Raw genomic sequence first — 24636 nt, forward strand, 5'->3', positions numbered from 1 at the left:
ATATTAAGTATTCAATTTTTTTGTCATAGTTCCCAGTAATCATCCCCAAGAAAAATAATTCTGCTTTTAGCTCCATTGCTAATGTAGTTATCTCTTCAAGCCAGTTTTTTAATTATTGTCCAATATTTTCTTGCTACTATACACATCCACCACATATGATATAATGTTCCGTGGGCTTGACTACATTTCCAACAATTCTGTGAACAGTTTGGAAACATTGTCGCTATTCTATGTTCTCTTCTAAAGAGGAACCATCACTTTCCCTGTTGAGGAAATGTCTTCCAGTCAACCTCTCCCAAATCCTTGCCTAGAGGCAGTGGTGGGATTCAGCCAGTTCACACCAGTTGGGGAGAACCGGGGGTTAACTTTTTGAGCAGTTTGGCAAACTGGTGGTTGGAAAAAATCATTAGGGGAGAGAACCAGTTGTTAAATTACTTGAATCCCACCACTGCCTAGAGGTATAGGACAAGTCTTGCAAATCAGTGACTGTGGAGACGGTCAGAATAATGTGCAAAGCCAGAAGTCTCATTCAGTGAAATTCAAAATTAATCTCTACTGAATAAATTGCTAAAGTTACCTATGTAGTTGAGAACTATATTGAGTTCTTTTTTGGGATTTGATTTTCTCCACTTCTCCATTTTTATTTCAGCCTAATACCAAAATATGCCCAGCATCCTCTTTCTATGTATTTTGCCATTGATGAGATCAACAAGAATGCCAAGCTCTTCCCCAACATCACACTAACACTGAAGATTTATGAGACTAGTTTCAATGCCATGAAGGCCAGTGAGGATGTTTTAGATTTTCTGTTTCTGAATCGAGGGAGTCCTATCAACTTCAATTGTGTTGGAAGAAGGAATCTGAACTTCTTGCCTATCATTGGTGACCTCCCCTCACTCAATTCCATCCAGATGGCCCACATGTTGAACATCTACAAGTTTCCACAGGTATGACCATTTTCCACAGATCAGTTTGTTTCTTGTTTCTTCTTTGTTTCTTTTTTTATTAACCCTAGCTTCTTTCATTTTTAGCCAGGCTATCAATTATCAGTTCTGAGTCTACTATAATAAATCATATGATCTCTTTCTTAATGTAAAACTTTCGCAATAAAGTCATGATGTCACAGTGAAATCCAATATTCTATGGAGAATGGAAAAGGTCTATGCTCTTCATGATTACAAAAGGACTCTGAATTTAATTTTCTATGCCTCCTTCTTTCCAACAGATCAATTATGGTTCCTTTGATCCAGTCCTGAGTGACAAAAGGCAATTCCCTTCCTTCTTCAGCATGGTTCCCAATGAAAATTTGCAATACGAGGGGATTGTCCATTTACTGAACCATTTTGGATGGAACTGGATTGGCCTCTTGGTCTCAGAGGACGAAAGCGGGGAAACCTTTCTTCAAAATCTTCAACCAAAACTTTTCCAGAGTGATATTTGCATTGCTTGGACAGGGTTGATTCCAATTATAATGGATGCAGTCATAAATAAGTATGTTATTTTTGATCGTGTAACAAACATAATATACACTATCTTAGGGAAGAATATCAGTATATTCCTTGCCTCCGGGACTGCCCAATCTATGGAGACTCTACAATGGGGGCTTTATTCTACTGAAATTAACCGTCAGAATCCAATAGATCACAGAGTATGGATCATGACCTATCAATGGGATTTCACCGTGATTTCATCAGCACGAGGGAAACTCCAAGTTCAAACTTTCAATGGTTCCTTATACTTCTCCCTCCATACTAGGATTGTCCCAGGATTTCAGGAGTTTCTTGAGAAAATAAAACCTGATAAACATCCCTTTCTTTACATTAATTGGTTCTGGGAATTGGTGTTTGATTGTTCACTGCCTCCATATCAGAAAGGTGTTAAACGCTGCACTGGGAGGGAAAAACTCAAGACCGTCTCTGGCTCTGTGTTTGAAATGACCATGTCTGGAGAAAGCTACAATGTCTACAATGGGGTTTATCTTGCAGCACATGCGTTAGAAGCAATGCATTCAAAAAGAGCAAAAAGAACAAAGCCAACTCCTCTGAGGAATCAGGATGCATCAAATCTTCAGCCTTTGCAGCCATGGGAGGTATGTCATTGCTCTTCTCAGATACATTTATAGAAGCCCTGGAAGGGATGGGGTAGGATGGGAAGGCAACAATAGATAGACAATCTGGATTTGTTTCTCTGTAGCAACCAATATCTATTGGCAAATATTAGTAAATCTGCAGCTCAATTATACCTAAAAATCATCTCCAAAGTCAAACCATTCCCAAAAGGAACTATGTTTGGAGATCTACTACTTAATGCTGTTTCAGGGAGTGAAAATCTATTAATTTTAGCAACTTTTGTGCAAAGTCTCACACCCAACATCACCCAAAAAATTAATACACAAAATTAAAAAGTTTCTAGGTTGTCTCCATATTCTTCATTATAGTATCTCTCCTAATCTCTCTGTAGTAAACAATACTTCTGTTCTTGCTATACTAACTATTGTGCTATGGAACTGTTGATGTACTGTGTAAATATTGTGAAAAAACTTTTACATATATGGTAATCCTGAAAAGTTTGTGACGTTTTAATATTTCTACATAAACATGACCTAAAATATAACTGGTTTTTATCACAAATCCTAAAACTACAAAAGGAGGGCTGAAATAAACCTGCAGATTGATTTGTTGAGTAAAATGATCCATTTGTGCACATCTATGGACCTAAAATCACTAGAAGATCATAATAACTGGATTGTGTTTTTATCTTAATTAATAAAATTTCCAATTCCAATTGATGTATCCATTTTCACTGTAAAACTTTAGATGTATTATATTTATATGGCAGTACAGACATATGGGACAGGAGGATTGGAAAGACTAAGTTAAATTTCTACAACACTCTTAGTAATATTAATTTAAGGAATTTATTGATTCATTATACAAAGCTGTGAGTCAAGAGTAAGAGGTGGAGAGTGATGCATTCCCTGTCCTTCCCTTTTCTTCCCATCACATGTAATGGATATCTCACCTTATTTATGTAGAATTGTCTCTTTCCTCTAATGATACATTTATGCAAGAATTGAAAAATAAGCTGTGTGAGAATCTGATGCCATGAATCTTAATTTTATCTACTATATTCCATTTGAATCAATACATATTAGGATATTGTTGGATCTGATATTACTGAAATTTAAAATGGGTTCTGGTCCATGGGTTGAAGAGATTTCTGAATTAAACCAGAAAGCAATTCAGTTACAATTCTGATAAGATTCACTAGAGAAAACCAGTTGGGATTCTGAATAAAGCCAATCTTTGGGGAAGATTAGGATAACTTCTCTCTCTCAAATTCAGCTTCACTACACTCTGAGAAACACCCGTTTTAATAACAGTGTGGGAGAAGAAATATTTTTTGATGAGAAAGGGGAGTTTGACCCAGGATATGACATCTTCAACTTTGTCTCCTTCCACAATCAATCCTTCCAGAGAATCCAGATTGGAAAGATGGTCTCCAAATCTCTTGATGGGAAGAAATTCACTATTAATGAAAATACCATTGTGTGGAATCACAAGTTTCAGCAGGTGGGATATTTGGTAAACTCTAACCTAGTAGACTATTATTCGGAGGTGAAGATATTCTTCTCCAATGATCTGAAAGTCCATAAATGAAGAACAGTGATAGTACTCAGGAATCTTGTGGTTCTGCTGGATATTTGAGATGGTTTTTATGAAGACCTCTACATACCAAGAAGAGCAACAAACATGATTAGGGGGCTTAAATATATGAAGAATGGTTGCAGGAACTGATATGTCTTAGTAAAAAGAAGGAAGATGTGGTAGCAGCGTTTCAACATCTAATGAGCCATGAGAAAGAAGAGAGGGTCAACCTGTTCTCCAGAGCAACTGAAGGAAGCTGGGTCTTGGGAGGCAGCAAATAATTCAGGGGCAGGGGCAGCTAGAGGTGGTATTTGCTGGTTCTCCTAACTGCTCAACATTTCTGCTACTGATTCACCAGAACCGTTTAGAACTGGCCGAATGCCATTTCTGATGTGTTTGCAGAAAACTCAGAACTCATCCTAGGAAGCGGATGATTTGATGTAAATATGGACACTCTCCAAATGCATCTTGGGCCATGTTGACATCAGAAGATTATGCATCTCCCTGAAAGTACCAAGTTCTTTTAATAAAATGGAGAACTTGTACAACATCTTGATGAATCCCATTCCTAAAGTTTCTTGGGTTTTTTTTCAGGTACGTCCCCGTGCCAGATGTGTAGAGAGCTGCCGTCAGGGGTACAGCAAGGTTGTTCAGGAGGGGAAACATATTTGTTGCTACAATTGTAGACCATGTCCTGAAGGAAGAATTTCAATTAAAACGGGTAAGTAAAGGAAGAGACAGCTGAGAGTTGAGAGCTTACAAATTCAACTTTCCCTTGTTCTTTTCATCTCTGGTATGCTATTTAGTAGAATGGGATTGGAGTGAACTGCAGTAGATTTTGTTTTTCAAAGGTGGGTCTAATTTAAATACTTGTATGAATCCATTCTATTTTGATCTCTTTTCTTGGATGAGTGTTGCAATTCACTCCGAAGCACTCTACCACTAATGCTGCAGTTCAAAGAAATAGATATGCAGAAATAACAAGCCAGAATCCATACACTTATTAAGAAAGGATTATTGTGTAGGGGTCTGTAGGTGTCATGGGGACTGTGACTGGCATCCCCAGCCATGATCTCTTTCAGATAGCTATATATATATATATATTGTCCTATATAGTTGGGAATGACAAGGTCTTCATCTATTTCAGATGCAGACCAATGTGAGAGATGCCCAGAAGATCAGTATTCGAATGCAGAAAAAGTCCAGTGCCTTCCCAAAAGTTTCAGCTATTTATCCTATGGGGAACCTTTGGGAATCATTTTGAGTTCTCTGACTCTTTTCTTTTCAGCAATTCTTATTTTGGTGGCAGTGACCTTCATTCTACATTGGGACACCCCCATTGTCAAAGCCAACAACAGGAACATCACATGTGTACTCGTTTCCTCTCTCCTGCTGTGTTTTCTGTGTTCTCTGATTTTCATAGGTCAGCCTGGGAATGTGACTTGCTTTCTCAGGCAAACAATGTTTGGTACCATTTTCTCTCTCTCAGTATCTTGTGTCTTGGCCAAGACCATCACGGTTGTTTTGGCCTTCCTGGCCACTAAGCCAGGAAACCAGATGAGGAAATGGCTAGGAAACAGACTGGCAGGATCCATCATTGTCTTCTGCTCCTGTATTCAAGCTGTTATCTGTATGGTATGGTTGATCATATCTCCTCCCTTCCCTGAATGGGACATGCATTCACAGGCTCAAGAGATCATTGTTCAATGTAATGAAGGCTCAGATGCCATGTTTTACATTATCCTGGGCTACTTGTGGCTCCTGGCCACCAGCAGTTTCACTGTGGCTTTCTTTGCCAGAAAACTGCCTGATACTTTTAATGAAGCCAAGCTGATCACCTTCAGCATGCTTGTGTTTTGTAGCATTTGGATGTCCTTCATCCCAGCCTATATGAGCACCAAGGGGAAATACATGGTGGCTGTGGAGGTCTTTTCCATCTTGGGCTCTACTGCAGGCCTCCTGGGCTGCATCTTTTTTCCCAAGTGCTATATCATTCTCCTGAACCCACATCTGAACACAAAGCAGCATCTAACCAGGAGAACAGATTAATAATCAATAATGTTATAATTCAGCCTTTATCTGGTGACCAAAATCATCCATGTGAACAGTCCAAATATTCAAACTTGCAACCTTAATCATGCAATTCAATGCTATTTATTTTATTTTATTCATTTCTGTAAAATACTGTATATAATCAATCCCTAAGGGTTTATCTGAGCTGTCAAATAGCTAAATGGTTAGAAGATGGTTAGCTATATAAAAGTTTCAAAACAAACAAACAAACAAATAAAAATAAATAAATAGTACCAAAATTGCATTTTTTTTAAATACTATGGAGAGAATAAGGGTATTTTGGGGAATGCATGGTTTTTGTTAACATGTGGGAACCTCTTTGGTTTCCAAGATGTCAAGTAGTTTTATTGAAAATTTTAATATTGGCCCCATTTTCTACCCCTGATTTTATCAATTTGAGAAGTCCCACCTGGCTCTTCTGTTGTTGAAACGTGGTGATTTTTGTCATCTGGAGGTGGGACACCTATTGAAAAATATATATTAGGTTCCTATGTTAATATATATTAATTAGCTTGTTACCTTATACAGTATGTTATACATGAGATGAAAGCTGCTGAGATTTGCTTAAGAATAGTATTGAAAATGCAATGAATTAAGTCACAAACATGAGAGTTTTTCAATGAGCAGAGATTGACATTCAGCAGCTCCACAGTATCTTTCAAAATAAATTTATCTATTTCGTACCATTACAATCCCAAATGGTATTTTTCCCTGCATCCTTCCAGAGATTTACATAAGGGCCACATTCTGTTCCTGACACTGCTTTTACTAGTAGACAAATCTTAGTAAACAACGTGAGAAAACCAAACAAAGCACCCATAGGTGCAGACACTACTACAACATGGGAATAATAATCTGAACAGGAAAAAATTGTGGAAATTTTCTAGCAATTTAGCTTGATGCATCTTCTCCTCTCTTGATATCCAAATATACTCCAAGCTGACTTTTCTGCTTTGTTTTTTCCCCAGCAGAGATTGGTTAGAAAGGAGTCTGTGTTTTGCCCTGGCTATTTTATGATCCCATGTGCATTACTTTTATATAAAACTTCAAACATATTTATACTCCTTCATATAATACTCCTTCGTGTAATTTAGCATTCATGTGTTTTACAGGAAAAAAAATGTCTGTGAGATGAGTTGGGTGAAGACTGAGAAACATGGAAATCCACCACACTCTACACTGAATTTGTTTGTGTATTACATCACACACACATCCAGAGAGTAACAGAATTAGAAGAGACCTTGCAACCCCCTGCCCAAGCAGGAGACCCTACATCTGCCTCCACCTAGGAACAAACTCACCACCTCCTGATTGTGAGGGGAGAGCTCCACAAAATGATTAGCATTAGCCCATAGCACAAATTCAAGGAAGGAACAAATACTAAAGGGACAGTGAAATACCTTTAATAGTTATTTTCTGATATTGTAAAAGCTCATCTCCAACATATGAATGCTTTTAAAATGACATTTATGCAGATAAAAGCTTTAGTAAATCTTTGGAATTAGAATTTCCATACATCTGAAGGAAAAAAATATCCTTAATGTTGTCAGATAAATTTAGTATGAGTCATCTTCAAAATGCTTGTAAAATATTTGACCTTATTTCTTTTTTGCAATTATTATTTTTTAAATATTATTTGGTGTTAGTTTTCAACCCTCTTGTTTAAAATCCCAATAAATATTTTTAATGGCAAAACACTCACAAAAGGGCAAAATGAACCTCTTACAACTTTTTTATTGCAAACCTAATTTAGGATTTCTAAGCATTCCCAACTCCAATCATGAAGAAGAGCCTACAGCAAATTTCAAGATACCATTTACAGATACAGATGAACAGAATTTGAAGGGACCTTGTAGGTCATCTAATCCAACCCCTCACCCAAGCACGAAGCCCTACACCATTTCTGACAGATGGCCGTCCAATCTCGTCTTGAAAACTTCAAGTGATGAAGGTCCCACAACACCCGAAGGCAACTTGTGTTCCATGGGTGAATTGTTCTCACTGTCAGAAAATTTCTCCTTATTTCCAGGTTGAATCTCTCTTTGATCCGCTTCCATCCATTCTTCCTTGTCTGGCCTTTATGTAGTATCTGAGATGTTTAAAAATCACTCCACCCAGATTATAAATTTGAAGCTAAAGCTGCTTATCATGTGGGTTCTCGTTCTTCTTGTTTTCTCTGAAATATGCGGAGCCAAAAAGGAGAATATTTGAAATGATTCAACCCTGAGCTTCACATATTCTCCTTTATTGGTAGTGAAATATGATTTTGGTGAAATTTGGGAGATTTCTTGTATAGGAATATCAGACTGATAGATGCTTGGATGGATTATTTCAAGAGACAGAAAAAATACAGCTAGTCCTTGACTTACAACAGTTTGTTTAGTGACTATTCAAACATACAACGAAACAGAAATAACTGATTTATGACCATGTTTAAAAGATACGGCCTTTGCAACATCCCCATGATCATGTGATCAAAATTCAGATGCTTGGCAATTGGTTCATACTTAAGGCGGTTGCAGTGTCCTACAGTCATGGGATCACCATTTGCGATATTCTGACAATGGACAATTAGGGTTGCAAGTAAGACTCCCAATGAAAGAAGACTCCGAGTCTTGAAAGTTCCATTTTATTAGAGATGTCATATTGGCACATCTGGGAAAACCCAAATCTGAAAGTTTCCAGGTTTCTTTCACCCAAAAGAAAGATCAAGTCCCTGCACAGCACCCACATGTCCATCACATGGCCCAATCAGGCACCTCCCAACTAGAGATGCCTCCCAGTCACACCCCTCCAGGTACAGGCCAAGATGTCCTTGACTCTCTGAGAAAGGAATGTTATTTAGACTATATATCTCTCATACTCCATGTAATCCCTCCTCCCAATTTCCCACAGCACTAAATGTGGCAGGCCTGAAGGCCCAATGCAAGTGATGGCTTCCTGGCCTGACACTAACAAGAAGTCCATGAACAGGCTAGTTTTACTTAACAACTGGGTTATTTACTTAAAAACTGTAGTGATTCACTTAATAGCAGTAATAGCAATAGCAATAGCAGTAGACTTATATACCGCTTCATAGGGCTTTCAGCCCTCTCTAAGCGGTTTACAGAGAGTCAGCATATTGCCCCCAACAATCTGGGTCCTCATTTTACCCACCTCGGAAGGATGGAAGGCTGAGTCAACCCTGAGCCGGTGAGATTTGAACCGCTGAACTGCTGATCTAGCAGTAGTCTGCAGTGCTGCATTTAACCACTGCGCCACCTTGGCTCTAACAACTAAGGCAATAATGGTCACAAATTGGGGCAAACCTCACTGAAAAAAATGTCTCAGAAATTTGGGGCTCAGATACGGTCATAAGTGGAGTATTGATTTCTTTTGGTTTTTCCATTTTAGCGAAGACAATGGACTATTACAGCTTTCCTCTATATATTAAATTAATCCCACTTTCAAGATCATATCTTTCTGTCAGCCCCTTGTAATTAAGCTTAGTGTGATCTAAGAAGTTGGCATCCATGTGGAGGTTGATGTAGATCAAGGTAGCTAATGCAATTCTCAAAAGTCAAAGTTTTTGAAAACTTTCTGGATATAAGGTTAAGGTAAGAACAAAGAAGATTGCAAGGCAAGAGAAAGAAAATAGCACTTGCTTATGGAAACAAAGTGTAACTCTTACAATAACACAAACACTATTTCCTGAAATCCCCAGGGAATACAGTATAAGGTGATAATTTGCAAATGTCTGTATTTCAGTTCAGTTCCTTGACATCATCACACCTGAACAAGGATGGCAAGGAGAAAAAAACCAGAAAATCCTGCTGCACTTTATAAGATCCCTCGAAATTGATCTTGTGCCACTGAAATCAAGGAAACCACTCTATTTTATCTTTACTTTTTAAATTTATATATCTTCCTCCTTTTCAGTGGATGTTCCCCATTAGGTCTAACCAAGGCAATTTTTTTTCAAACTTGACTGCTATATTTGTTGACCATGTTTTCAAAAGGATGGAAGGATGGCTCAAGTCTTCTGGCATTTAACCTTATTCTGTTCTTCTTTCTACCTGGCAGTGTCAATCAGAATTTGAAATCAATCTGCCTCCAATCCAATAATGTTCACAGGAAACTTTCCACCTCTGGAGATGAAACATTACTTGTGGGATTTTTTTCCTATGTCAACCCTGATGAACGTGCCCAGAGTTTCAAAAAAGTGCCAGTAATTTCTGAATATGGATCGTAAGTGCCTCGTTCTTCCTTGAGTAAAATGCAATATAAATTCAGACAAAGGGGATAGAATGTAGAGAAAAGGTAGATTATACTAGTTCAATTATGGCACTGCTAGTTTGGCTGTCATATTTAAAGATGTTAGCTATGTTGATCAGGGCTTCCATTGAGAGATGGCCGTTAGGAAAACATTCATGTGGGACCTTCACATGTTACAACAAACCCTCTTAGAGATCTAGAAATCTAAAAGTGCATTGTAAGGTAAATGTGGATTTTTTGGGGGGGAAATGCTCCCAGAGCAAATACTCTTGTCTTTTTATTTTCTGCTTAGTTTTTTTATTGAAAACAAAGGGAAAAGAATAATGCTATCATATTGTTTTTATCTTTCATAGATTTTTAAAAATCTACTTGTAAACTGATCAAATGATATTAGCTACTAGAAACATATAATATGCTTATTATGTTTATGATATAATAAATTAGAGGTATACTATCATGCAGTCACAGCAATAACAATCCAAATAATAATAATATCAAGAATAATAATCTCCATTTCAAAAATGGAAATACCACAAAGTTTGTGGGGAATGGGATCATGTCCTCCTAACCTTTTTCCATTCAGCAAATACTGGGTTCTTTCATATCATCTATTTGACTAGGATCAGAATTCACAAATTAAAATGCAGGCAACTACAATCCTTTCAAGTAAAGTATTGGTAGCACTTTCTCAAAGGAATACAAAAGCAAGAGGCTTCTTTCTAAGAAATTGCAATGCACATCATCATCACCACCACAAGGTTTTTATTAGCTGATGCCATGGGCTGAAGAAAAGATGATACAATTCAAAAGAACAATGTAAAGATCTATTTCTATCTTAAACATTGACCTATATTGATTGAAGTGTGTAGTAGTTGCATGTAAACTTACTGTATACAGCAGTTCTAGAAAGATCTAGATAGTTGATAATTTTATAAACTCTTCAATATACCTTTCCTATTGAAAGAAGGAAGCTCCAACAAATCACCAAACTATGAACTAAAAGTTTAATTTATGGACCTGATCGTATAATTTACTGCTCAAGATTAACATTTTGTTTTTAGTTGTGAAGTCAGGTCTGACCCATCACAACCCCATGGACAATGTTTCTCCAGGCCTTTCTGTCCTCTACCATCCTCTGGAGTCCATTTAAGCTCACACAAACTGGTTGTTGGAAGAAATCATTAGCACAGGGAACCAATTGTTAAATTACTTGAATCCCACCACTAACTAGAGGTATAGGACTGATCTTGCTAATCAGTGACTGTGGAGATGGTCAGAATAATGTGCAAAGCCAAAAGTCTCCTTCATTGAAATTCAAAATTAATCTCTGCTGGATCAATTGCTGAAATTATCCTCAATATTACATGGGCAAACAATATATACAAACTCAAGGTAAACTGCTCCAAACTCGATTACAGAAAATATGACTTCAGCAACAGAGTTGTCAATTCCTGGAATGTACTACCTGACTCTGTTGTTACATCCTCCAACCCCATTACTTTAACACATAAACTGTCTACCATGGACCTCACCCCATTCCTAAGAGGTCTGTAAGGGGGCTTGCATAAGAGCATGAGAGTGCCTACTATCTCTGTCTTACTCTTCCCATCTATTTGTATCCATTTCCTGTGTTCATGTCCAAGTTTATACGTATACCTGTAGTCTCAAACATGTTTGACAAACTAACTAAACAAAAATAAATCAATATGTAGTTTGGAAGTAGATTTAGTTCTTTTTTAAAATTTGCTTTTCTCCACTTCTGCACTTTCATTGCAGCATATTACCAAAATATGTCCAGCATCCTCTTACTATGTATTTTGCCATTGATGAGATCAACAAGAATGCCAAGCTCTTCCCCAACCTCACACTAACATCGCTGATTGCTCAAACTAGTTTCAATGCCATGAAGGCCAGTAAGTTTGTTTTAGATTTTCTGTTTCTGATTCAAGGGAGTCCTATCAACTTCAATTGTGTTGGAAGAAGGAATCTGAACTTCTTGCCTATCATTGGTGACCTCACCTCACTCAATTCCATCCAGATGGCCCACATGTTGAACATCTACAAGTTTCCACAGGTATGACCATTTTCCACAAATCAACTTGTTTGACCAAAAATTCTCTCATAGTTTTTTTTTGTTTTTCTTTCTTGTTTCTTCTTTGGTCTTTCTTCTTCTTTTTCTTTTATTTTTATGAATCCTAGCTTCTTTCAATGTCAGCCAGTCTATTGTTTACCAATTCTGAGTTCCCAGAATCTACCATCATGAAACTTATCTTTTCTATGCATCCTTCTTCCCAACAGATCAATTATGGTTCCTTTGATCCAGTCCTGAGTGATAAAAGGCAGTTCCCTTCCTTCTTCAGCACGGTTCCCAATGACAATTTGCAATACGAGGGGATTGTTCATTTACTAAAACATTTTGGATGGAACTGGATTGGCCTCTTGGTCTCAGAGAATGAGAGTGGGGAAGCCTTTATTCAAAATATCGAACAAAAGCTCTTCCAGAGTGATATTTGCATTGCTTGGATAGCGTTGATCAGAATTTTAGCAGATGCACTCTTAAATAGAGGTTTCATTCAGGAACGGGTAGACAACCTATTAGGCATTATCTTACAGAAGAATGTCTCTGTATTCCTTGCTTCTGGAACTGCCCAATCAATGGAGATTTTACAATGGGGGCTTTATTTGCGTGAAGTTTGCCAAACCCCAATTGATCACAGAGTATGGATCATGACCTACCAGTGGGATTTCACTGTGAGTTTATTGCCAATAGATAGCTTTCTAGTTCAGACTTTCAATGGTTCCCTATACTTCTCCCTCCATAGAAGGACTGTGCCAGGATTTCAAGAGTTTCTTGAGAAAATAAAACCTTTGGTGCATCCCATTTCATACATTGATTGGTTCTGGGAATTTGTGTTTGATTGTTCACTGCCTCCATATCGGAAAGGTGTTAAACGTTGCACTGGGAAGGAAAATCTCAAGACAGTCTCTGGCTCTGTGTTTGAAATGACCATGTCTGGAGAAAGCTACAATATCTACAATGGGGTTTATCTTGCAGCACATGCGTTGCAAGCAATGTATTCAAAAAGAGCAAAGAGAGCAAAGCCAGCTCCTGTGAGGAATCAGCCTTTGCAGCCATGGGAGGTATGTCATTGCTCTTCTCAGATACATTTATAGAAGCCCTGAAAGGGATGGGGTAGGATGGGAAGGGAACAATAGATAGACAATCTGGATTTGTTTCTCTGTAGCAATCAATATCTATTAGCAAATATTAGCAAATCTGCAATAACTGATGCAGTTCAATAATACCTAAGAATCATCTCCAAAGTCAAACCAGCTCCAAAAGGAATTATGTTTGGAGATCTACTTCTTAATGCTGTTTCAGGGAGTGAAAACCCATTAATTTTATTCAGCCTTTGGTCTGACCTAAGCATAGTTCATTAAATTATCTAGTACAATGTTCTACCTGTCAATGACTACTTCAGCTTCAACCACAACATTTCAACAGTGCAGAATAGATACAAACTTAAGGGAAACCACTCCAAACTTGATTGCAGAAAATACGACTTCAGCAACAGAGTGGTCAATCCCTGAAATGCACTACCTGACACTGTGGTTTCTTCCCCAAACCCCCACAACTTTATGGTTGTACTGTCTACTCTCGACCTCACCCCATTCCTAAGAGGTCTGTAAGGGGCTTTCATAAGCGCACCAACGTGCCTACCGTTCCTGCCCTAATATTCCCTGTTATTTCTATGCATTTCATGTATTCATAATCTTGGATGTACTTGTATCTATTATCTTATACACGCTTGACGAAACAAATAAACAAAATAAAACTCTTACACACAACATCTCCCAAAATTTAAAAGAACAAAATTAAAAAGTTTCTAGATTGTCTCCTTACTCTTCATTATAGAATCTCCTCCCGTCTCATTGTGGTAAATAATATTACTGTTCTTGCAACCCTACCTACTGTGCTATGGAATTGTTGATGTACCATGTATATAGTACATTTTGTGAATCCTTAGGAAGTCTTAATATTTCTACATAAACATGACCTAAAATATCACTGGTTTTCTGCACAAATCCCAAAACTATATAAGGAGGACTGAAAAAAACCTGATAATTGATTTATTGAGTAAAATGGCCCAACATTTCATATTTGTGCATGCAGAAATAAATATATGTGGACCTGAAATCACTAGAAGATCATAATAACTAGATTGTGTCTTTATCTTAATTAATGACATCTCCAATTCAAATTGGTGCATCACTTTGCAGTGTAACCCTTTGTATATATTATATGCATTTGACAGTCTAGATATTCAGGATAGACAGGATTGGAAAGACTAAGTTGAATGTCTACAACACTCTTAGTAATATTAATTTAAGGAAGTTATTGATTCATGTGAAATAAACTTTTACAAAGCTGTTAGTCAAGAATAAGAGGTGGAGAGCAATGTATTCCCTGACCTTCCCTTTTCTTCCTGTCACATGTAATGGATATCTTACCTTACTTATGTGGGATTGTCTCTTTCCTCCAATTGTTTATTTATGCAAAAATTTAAAAAATGTGTGAGAATCTGATGCCATGAATCTTAATTTTATTGGTTACTTTATTCCAGTTGAATCAATACATATTAGGAAATTGTTGGATCTGATATTACTGAAATTTAAAATGCGGTGTGGTCCATGGGTTGAAGAGATTTCTGAATCAAACCAGAAAGCAATTCAGTTACAATTCAGATAAGATTCACTAAAGAAACTCAGTTGGGATTCTGAATAAAGCCAAACTTTGGGGAAGATTAGGATAACTGATATGACTTCTCATCTCTCTCAAATCCAGCTTCACTACTTTCTGAGAAACACCCGTTTTAATAACAGTGTGGGAGAAGAAATCTTTTTTGATGAGAAAGGGGAGATTGACCTGGGATATGACATTTTCAACTATGTCTCCTTCCACAATAAATCCTTCCAGAGAGTCCGGATTGGAAAGATGGTCTCCAAATCTCTTGATGGGAAGAAATTCATTATTAATGAAAGTATCATTATGTGGAATCACAAGTTTCAGCAGGTGGGATTTTTGGTAAACTCTAACTAGGTAGACTATTATTCGGAGGTGAAGATATTCTTCTCCAATGATTTGAAAGCCCATGGAGCATGCTCCCACCAGAAACTGAACTTCTTGTTTCCAGCATGTGTGCCGGCAACCTACCCTTCTTGTTACTTGAACAATGATCAGTTGACCGGCATGCATGATTGCACTGGAAAACAAAGATCAGTCCTTCCAGTTTCCAGAAGTTCCGTATGCATGAAGGACAGCTGATTTTTGCCTACACATGCAAATGAGCAAATGAGAATGGACGTGTTTCAGTAGCCGGATTTTTTTAAAACTATTACCAGTTCTTTGAGCATGGCTTCGTGGGCATGGCAAGGGAAGGATACTGCAAAGTCCCCATTGCCTCCACCATTACTTGCTTTCCAAATCCCCTTTCCTGTGCAGGGCAACAAAAGAAGACCCAGCTGATCATCTGAGTATCGGGAGGCAGCAAATAAATCAGGGACAGGGGCAGCCAGAGGTGGTATTTGCCGGTTCTCCTAACTGCTCAAAATTTCTCCTACTGGTTCGCCAGAACCGGTTAGAACCAGCTGAATGCCATCTCTGATGTGTTTGCAGAAAACTAAGAACTCATCCAAGGAAGAGGATGATTTGATGTAAATATGGACACTCTCCAAATGCATTTTGGGATATGCTGACATCAGAAGATTACTAATCTCCCTGAAAGTACCAAGTTCTTTTAATAAAATGGAGAACTTGTACAACATCTTGATGAATCCCATTCCTAACATTTCTTGTTTTTTTATCCAGCTACATCCCCATGCCAGATGTGTAGAGAGTTGCTGTCCGGGGTTCAGCAGGGTTGTTCAGGAGGGGAAACATATTTGTTGCTATAATTGTAGACAATGTCCTGAAGGAAGAATTTCAATTGAAACAGGTAAGTAAAAAAAGAGACAGCTGAGAGTTGAGAACTTCCAAACTCAACTTTCCTTTGGTCTTTTCATCTCTGCTGTGCTATTTAGTGGAATGGGATTTGGGTGAACTGCAGTAGATTTTCTTTTCAAAGGTGGGTCTAATTTAAATACTTGTATAAATCCATTTTATTTTGGTTGAGGGTTGCAATTCTCTCCAAAGCACTCCACCACTAATGCTGCAGTTCAAAGAAATACATATGCATAAATAACAAGGCAGAACCCATATGCTTGTTAAGAAAGAATTATTGTGTATGTGTCATGGGGATCGTGAATGGCATCCCCAGCCATGATCTCTTTCAGTTAGCTGTATATATATATTGTCCTATATAGTTGGAATCACAAGACTTTCTTCATGTATTTCAGATGCAGACCAATGTGAGAGATGCCCAGAAGATCAGTATTCGAATGCAGAAAAAGTCCAGTGCCTTCCCAAACGTTTCAGCTATTTATCTTATGGGGAACCCTTGGGAATCGTTTTGAGTTCTCTGAACCTTTTCTTTTCAGCTGTTCTTATTTTGGTGGCAGTGACCTTCATTCTACATTGGGACACCCCCATTGTCAAAGCCAACAACAGGAACATCACGTGCATCCTCCTTTCCTCTCTGCTGCTGTGTTTTCTGTGCTCTCTGCTCTTCATAGGTCAGCCTGGGAATGTGAGTTGCTTCCTCAGGCAAACTATGTTTGGCACCATTTTCTCTCTCTCGGTATCTTGTGTCTTGGCCAAGACCATCACGGTTGTTATGGCTTTCCTGGCCACTAAGCCAGGAAACCAGATGAGGAAATGGCTAGGAAACAGACTGGCGGGATCCATCATTGTCTTCTGCTCCTGTATTCAAGCTGTTATCTGTATCGTATGGTTGATCGTATCTCCTCCCTTCCCTGAATGGGACATGCATTCACAGGTTCAAGAGATAATTGTTCAATGTAATGAAGGTTCAGATACCATGTTTTACATTGTCCTGGGATACTTGTGGCTTTTAGCCATCATCAGTTTTACTGTGGCTTTCTTTGCCAGAAAACTGCCTGACACTTTTAATGAAGCCAAGCTGATCACCTTCAGCATGCTTGTGTTTTGTAGCATTTGGGTGTCCTTCATCCCAGCCTATCTGAGCACCAAGGGGAAATACATGGTAGCTGTGGAGGTCTTCTCCATCTTGGGCTCTACTGCAGGCCTCCTGGGCTGCATCTCCCTGCCCAAGTGCTTCATCATTCTGCTGAACCCACATCTGAATACCAAACAGCATCTGACTAGGAAGTCAGATTAATGGTTAAGTCTAACATTCTATACTTCAGCCTTTAACTGTGGCCAAAAGTATCACTAGAGAAAGTCCAAATATTCAAGGTGGCACCTTAACCATGCAATTCAATGCTATCTTTTTCTGTACTTTGTCTGCACAACATATATAATAAATCCACTAGGTTTTATCTAAACTAGAGGATAAACAGTGAAATCCTACTTTTTTTTACACTTCCCTGGTGCTCATGAGGAACCATAGGAGAGTCATAAGATATTGAAGAAGACAGCCAGAAACACATTGCTCTCTTCCAGCCCCCTGCATGCACACATGAGGAGTTTTGTAACTTTATTGAGGTGATAGAATTTCCATGTGGCATTTCTCAAGGTCCCACTCACACTAACCATAAGTTCTATAAGGTCGATTCTGCTCAGTCTAGGTGTCTATGTATACTGGTTTGTGTATGAATAGTAAATTAGTTTCACTGGAGTATTGTATGTCTGAAGATAACATCGCAGATCATTTTACCAAGGCCCAAGGCAATATAAAGTATAACCGTTGTTGCAATGAATACAGATTACGAGAATGTTAGGAATATAATTCTAATGGTTGAGTTGGCAATATATCAATCATATAGTAATGCTGTAATTGTTTCTTTAAATCATACTGTAAAATGTGATTGTTTGCTGTATTCCTCAATTTGCCATAAGAGGAAGCCAGAATGACTGTTAGTTCTCTCTATGTTTGTTAGACGCTGGGCTGATCTGATCTGAGTGGCGTAAGCTATTGTTAATTTTGCAACTGTTAGCAAACCTTGATTACTGGGCTGATTATATGTTACTGGACTATGTTATTTGGATTATCCCTTAACTGAAAGACATTGATGACTGACTATCTAATCCGTGTATGATGTGGAAGGTTTGATGGACTCTGATAACTCTATTTCCAAGAAAGTAAAAGCCTATTTAAACTGCAGTGTCTCTGTATGCTGGTTTGTGTGTTCTCCAACACAACTCTCACAACGCTTCACTGAACGTACTCGCTCTCCCAATGGGGAGCTTACCTAACAAGAGCCACAAAGTCCAATGGCAAAGATACAAGTCTGCAAGTTCACACAGATGAAGTTCAAAGTTCAGACACATTCCAAAGTCCGCACACAGGAGTCAAGGCAAGGTTCCAGGCCAATATGCAAAAAGAAACCTATAGTACAATTACGTGGTCCAACAAATCACAGGTCTCTTTCAATACAGCAGTGCACAATCTGGGCTCTGGTAGAGAAGGAAGTTCATCCTCATCCACCCTGACTGTAATCCTTCTCTACCCCAAACTTCTGACTGGCTGTCTGAGCTCTAAAGCTACAGCTGCATCTCTCTCCCTTCCTTTCCAGCCAGGTGTTAATTTGGTAGTTCCCCTGATTCTCCCTTTAAGGTTCCTGGTCTCTCTTCTTTCTTTGGCTCATTTACTCCCAACTCAGAGATCTTGGCATCTTCCTGATGCTCCTTCACAACCCTTCTAAAGTTTCCAGAGTTGATTCCTCCTTGTGATCCAAGCTGGAGTCCAGGGAAGCCATTCAACCTATAATTAAATCTTTTCCCCTTTTTCATTGGTTATGCATCTGAAAAAAATAACATGAGTTTCTTTGCTGAATCAGAACTATCTTCACTGTTTCTCGTGCCCCACCCTATTCTTTATTGAAAGGACTATAGTCAATTTTTGATTTGGTTAATCTTAAAGTAAATATTCTATTATTCCATAAGTACTCCACAATTTGACTGATATGTAACTTTGGTATTAACTCATAATGTTGTCTCAAAAAAAAGAGACGCCAGTGATGATTTCATTTGAAACATCTAAAATTTGTAAACATTGATACTATCTCAGTTTAAGATACTGAGCATGGAAAAGCCATGGTGGTGCAATGGTTAGAGTGCAGGATGCAGGCTACTTCTGTTGACTGCAAGGATGACTTTAATTTGGCAGTTAAAATCTCACCAGGCTCAAGGTTAACTCAGCCTTCTACCCTTCCGAGCAGGGGTTGGTTGCTGCCGGTCCGCACCAGTTCTCATGAACTGGTTGGTCACCGGATCCGGAAGCAAGCCTGCCCCGCCCTGTATACCCATCCCAGCCAGCTGGTATTTTGTCCCTTCTGTCTCCCCATTGCTCAGAGAAGCAACTTCAGATAGGTCCTTTGCTAGCAGGCAGATTCTAGGACACCTGCCACCACCAAAGGACCTTCCCAGAGTTGCTTTTCTGAACAACGGGGAGACAGAAGGAACAAAATACCATCTGTTTTCCCCGTGCTCAGAAAAGCAACTTCAGGAAGGTCCTTTGGTGGCGGCAGGCATCCAAGAACCTGCCTGCTAGCAAAGGACTGAACCAGGCTTCCGCGCAAACTACCACCCATCGCCCCATGCTCAGAAAGCAAATCTGGCCCAACCTCATCAAGTGACAAGGATAGATCTGTGTTTAAAGATAGGAGTATTAATCACCACTGAGGCCTGTCGTTCAAAGAAGCGGGTGGAGGAAGCAATCACTCCTTGTTCCAGGTCAGTTTAGCTGCAGTTCAGAGGTGAGTTTCAACCTGTTCCAACTGGTACGCTATGCCTCATTCATTCGTTCGGGCAGCAGAGAACGAAAGGAAATCCCATAGCCGAGGACAAAGGAGTCTGCAGCCTCCTTCATTCAAACGTTCAGGCAGCTGGGATGGGGGGGGGGCTTTCTCGCACGCCTTCTTTCTCTGAAGCCATGCCGGATTCAGAAAACTGGGCAGTGCGTGCTCTTGGGCTTGTTCAGCAGCCGAAGAACAGGAGGTGAGGATTCGGCTGCTGCACCAGCCCACGGGCACGTGCTGCCCTCTTCTCTCTTATAGCCATCTGGTTAAAAAGGAGGAGGTGTCTCCGCTGGTCCGGAGTCCATCCGGGAAGATGAGGATTGCAAGGGGGATCCCCCCCCCGTGAATGGGCTCTGGCCAGCTGCCGGAAGACTCTCTGTCTCACTTTGGGATATCACTGGGTCAGTGAGCTGGAAAGGGAAGCTGCTCATGAGCATGATCTCCTCATGGCTGATGTGTTGTGCTGCTGCAACAGCGCAACACAGTCATTTGCCCCTGAGGCTGTGCCCGGCTCTTGGGGCACCCACTTGCAAGAAAGCAGCCACCTGGCAACCCCAAAACAATAACCCACCCCAATAATAAGGCCCAAGCAATATTTTGGGGGTCAAAAGACAATAAGATCCCATTTTATTTTGGGGGAAACACAGTAGTCAGTGAGAATGAGTCAGCATAAAAATGCAGGTAGAATGTTTGGCAATGTTTCTTTTTCATTTTGTATTTATTTTGTACTTTTTTCTAAATATTACTTTGCATTCATATTTTATCTTTCTTATTTAAAATCCCAATAAAGTTATTTTTTTTAAAAAAATGGCGAAGAGCAAAGTGAGCCTCTTCCCAATTCTTTATTGCAAACCTAATAGAGGTTATCTGAGAAACGCCAATCCTCTAGAACAGCTATAGCAGTTGTCAAGATAACATTTTTATCTGAGATTTTACAACTCTTATTTGAAGCCAAAGATGCTTATGATATCCTATTTCTTCTTGGGTTAAACACTGAAATGAAAATTGTGAGATTTGTAGTGCAGGAATAGTTGATTGAGAGATGTTTAAGCGGATTGTTTGAAGAGATAGAAAGAATTACATTGATTTGCTTTGGCTTTTCAGTACACCAATGTACTGTTATAGATTTTCTCTGTATATTGGAGAAATCACATTCTCAAAATCACATCTTCAGAGGGATTTCTGTGACCTAACAAGTGGGCAATAATGTCAAAGGTAATGTTGGTTGATGTAGGTAATGTAATTCTCAAAAGTTTAAGTTTCTGTTGTTGTTTTTTTCTATGTGTAAGGTCAAGGTAAGAATAAAGAAGATTGCAACGGAAGAGAAAGAAAATAGCATTTGCTATGGGACATTAACTGCAACTCTCACAATAACCATGTACAGACTTTAGACAAACAACATTGCCTAAAATCACAAGGGAGTAGAGGATAAGGTTATCATTTGCAAAATGACTATATTCCACTTCTGTTTCTTTGGCAGTGTCACACTTGAATAAGGACATCTGGGAGAAAAAGAGTAAAAAAAAAATCTGTACTTTGAAAGATTACTCATAATTCACCTTAGGCCACCACCATCTCATTTAGCCAAGTCAAGGAAACAATTCTTTTTTATCATTTACTCTTGCAAAACCTTCTTCCCAGCCAACATTTCCCTTTAGGTCTAATCAAAGCCAGTTTTTGGGGAAACCTGATAGCTATATTTTCTTGACCATGTACTTGAAAAGATGGGACGATGGCTCAGGTCTCCTGGCATTGAAATGTATTTCCTCCTCCTCCTCCTCCTCCTCCTCCTCCTCCTCCTCCTCCTCCCCTCTCTCCCTCCCTCCCTCCCTCTCTCCCTTCCTTCCTACCTACCTACCTACCTACCAATGAGAATTTGAAATCAATCTCCCTCCAGCCCTTTAAAGTTTCAAGGACCTATTCCATCTCAAGAGCTAAAATGATACTTGGCGGATTTACTTCATTTTTACTCAGCATTGACAGCGTACAGGATTTCAAAAATGTTGTTAAAATTAGAAAGTAGGTGCCTCTTTCCTCTTTGAAGAAAGTACAATGCAACTGGAGAGAAAGGTGATAGAATGCAGTGTACATTATTCTGCTCCCTTTGCTGTCACATTTAGAGATAGATACAGAGACAGGTTTACAGCATTAGAAGAGACCTTGTAGTCCAACGCCCCTCTCCCAAACCAAGCATACTTATAAAGCCCTTCATGGTATTGGACCTGGGTACTTGAGAGACCGCCTACTGCCAATTACCTCCAATAGACCGATTAGATCCCACAGATTAGGCCTCCTCCGAATTCCATCTACTGGCCAATGTCGACTGGCGACCACCCGGAGGAGGGCCTTCTCTGTGGCTGCTCCAGCCCTTTGGAACGAGCTCCCCGTGGAGATTCTGACCCTCACCACCCTCCAGGCCTTCCGCAAAGCCCTTAAAACCTGGCTGTTCCGACAGGCCTGGGGCTAATGAGTTTTTTGTCCCACCTCGAATGGTATGGTTGTTGAGTGTTTTAAATTGTGGTATTGTTTTGTTTGTGCTCTTTTTCTTATTTGTACCCCCCCCCTGACTTTGTTGTGAGCCGCCCTGAGTCCCCTCCGGGGAATAGGGCGGCATAGAAATATAATAAACTCAACTCAACTCAACTCAACTCATACCCTACACTATTTTTTTTCAAGTTTTATTTCTTTTATTTATATTCCATTTTCACCGAACAGTTTAAGATCTGGGTTTTATACAATCAAAATCCACATGCTTATTATAATATTCATCACAATGGTATTAATAATATATCAGTACAATTAAAATAGTACATAGCATCTTCATCATCAAATTCTCTCCACATTAACATGTGTGTGTGTGTGTGTGTGTGTGTGTGTGTTTGTGTGTGTGTGTGTGTAACAAACTGCCCACAGAGATCCGGACCCTACCCACTCTCATGGCCTTCTGAAAGGCTATTAAGACCTGTCTATTCCAGCCCCGATTAGATTGAGTGTATGTTGTGGTCTTTTTTAATCTATGTTTCTGTGTTTTTAACTTTTTTATTTTTTAAATGTATTGTTGTAAGCCGCCCGGAGTCCTTCGGGATTGGGCAGCCTATAAATTAATTAAACATCAACATCAAACACACACACAAACACACATACACACACATTGTGTCACAACCCCTGGTATGCCCAAATATGGGAGGAAGCATACTGCTTCCTTTCTCTTTGCTCATCACAAGAGACCATCCAGACAGAAAGCAATTTTTTACTGTTGCCTTTGTTGCATTTGTGCTGATAAATAAATAAAGGGAGACTAGTATAGATCTATTTCAAACTATTTAGCTCTCAGCAGCTAGCCATACTCTTACTGGGATTCGAACCTGTGCTGTATTACATATTAGGTAGTTGTATTAGCCACTAGGCCACAGGCTCTCCTCCTTTATCAGCTAAGCCAGGGAAACATACATAAATACATACATATCTCCTCCTTTCTAACTTCTGTTTCTATTGTCCAACCATTGGTAAAATACATCCCCCGTCTATTCAGTTTCTTCTATATTTTTAACAATGAGCATTAGGTTGATAGATCGAAGAGTATAATTTAAAACTAGCTAAACTTAGCTAAATTTAGTGACAATAGGTATAGTTAAATAAAAATTGATAATGATAGTACTGTATACAATGGCTAGTGCTATGCCAGAGTTTCTGAGCCAACATTTTGGTTGCTAAGCAGGACCGTTGTTAAGTGATATTGATATTATATAACACTTTTAATTAAGTGGGTACCTTGAATAAACATAACTTTGAGTTTCAAATAATACTGATTTCGTTGTTGTCTTAGGTGACATCTGTAAAAAAAATTCAGGTGCTCAGGCATGAAAATATGCCACTCAAACACTATACTTTTCTGCTCACACTGAAAAAAAATTAGAGGGAACATTGCCCCTAGACCCCTTAAATGTGGTGTGCCACAGGGTTTGGTCTTGTCCCCCCTCCTATTTAACATCTAAATGAAGCCGCTGAGTGAGATCATTCGACAGCATGGGGTTAAATACCATCAATATGCAGATGATACGCAATTGTATCTCTCTGTACTGTGCCAGCTCAATGTAGCGGCGGATGTGATGTGCCGATGCCTGGAAGCTGTCAGGATCTGGATGGGAGTGAACAAACTTGCACTCAATCCTGACAAGACTGAGTGGCTGTGGATACTGCCCCCGAAGGACAGTCCAGATAGTCCATCCTTAATCCTGGGGGGTGAGAACTTACACCCCTCAGAGAGGGCCCGCAAATTGGGAGTCTTCCTGGATCCACAGCTGACATTGGAACACCATCTGTCGGCTGTGACCAGGGTGGCCTTTGCCCAGGTTCGCCTGGTGCATCAGTTGCGGCCCTATCTGGATCGGGAGGCACTTCAAATGGTCACTCAGGCCCTTGTCACCTCAAGGCTGGACTACTGTAATGCGCTCTACATGGGGCTGCTCCTGAATAGTGTTAGGAGACTGCAACTAGTACAGAATGCAGCCACACGAGCGATACTGGGTGTACCTTGGTATCCTCCGCAAGCTGCACTGGCTCCCTATTGGTCTCCGGACGCAATTCAAGGTGCTGGTTATTACCTTTAAAGCCCTACATGGCTTACGACCAGAGTACCTGTGAGACCTCCTACTGCCACATACCTCCCAGTGGCCGGTGAGATCCCACAGGGTGGGCCTCCTTCAGATGCCGTCAGCCAGACAATGTCGGCTGGCGGCTCCCCGGAGGAAGGCCTTCTCTGTGGCTGCTCCGACCCTTTGGA

At 39.5% G+C, this 24636-nt stretch overlaps 2 protein-coding genes across 2 annotated transcripts; both read left to right on the top strand.

Annotated features, from left to right (window-relative positions):
- Positions 1 to 683: 683 nt before the first annotated feature.
- On the top strand, positions 684 to 9545 carry LOC116521990 (vomeronasal type-2 receptor 26-like). The gene is made up of 7 exons (XM_032236579.1): positions 684 to 947; positions 1226 to 2089; positions 3345 to 3584; positions 4242 to 4368; positions 4795 to 5652; positions 8401 to 8453; positions 9468 to 9545. Exons 1-7 carry the CDS (start codon positions 684 to 686, stop codon positions 9543 to 9545), a joined length of 2484 nt encoding a protein of 827 aa, XP_032092470.1.
- Positions 9546 to 11784: 2239 nt separating this feature from the next.
- LOC116521991 (vomeronasal type-2 receptor 26-like) lies at positions 11785 to 17272 on the top strand. The gene is made up of 5 exons (XM_032236580.1): positions 11785 to 12048; positions 12273 to 13115; positions 14821 to 15048; positions 15844 to 15970; positions 16371 to 17272. The coding sequence occupies exons 1-5, from the start codon at positions 11785 to 11787 to the stop codon at positions 17270 to 17272; spliced, it is 2364 nt and encodes a 787-aa protein (XP_032092471.1).
- Positions 17273 to 24636: the final 7364 nt, after the last annotated feature.

This window comes from Thamnophis elegans, chromosome Z (genome assembly GCF_009769535.1).
Source record: "Thamnophis elegans isolate rThaEle1 chromosome Z, rThaEle1.pri, whole genome shotgun sequence".
In the NCBI taxonomy this organism is placed as follows: domain Eukaryota; kingdom Metazoa; phylum Chordata; class Lepidosauria; order Squamata; family Colubridae; genus Thamnophis; species Thamnophis elegans.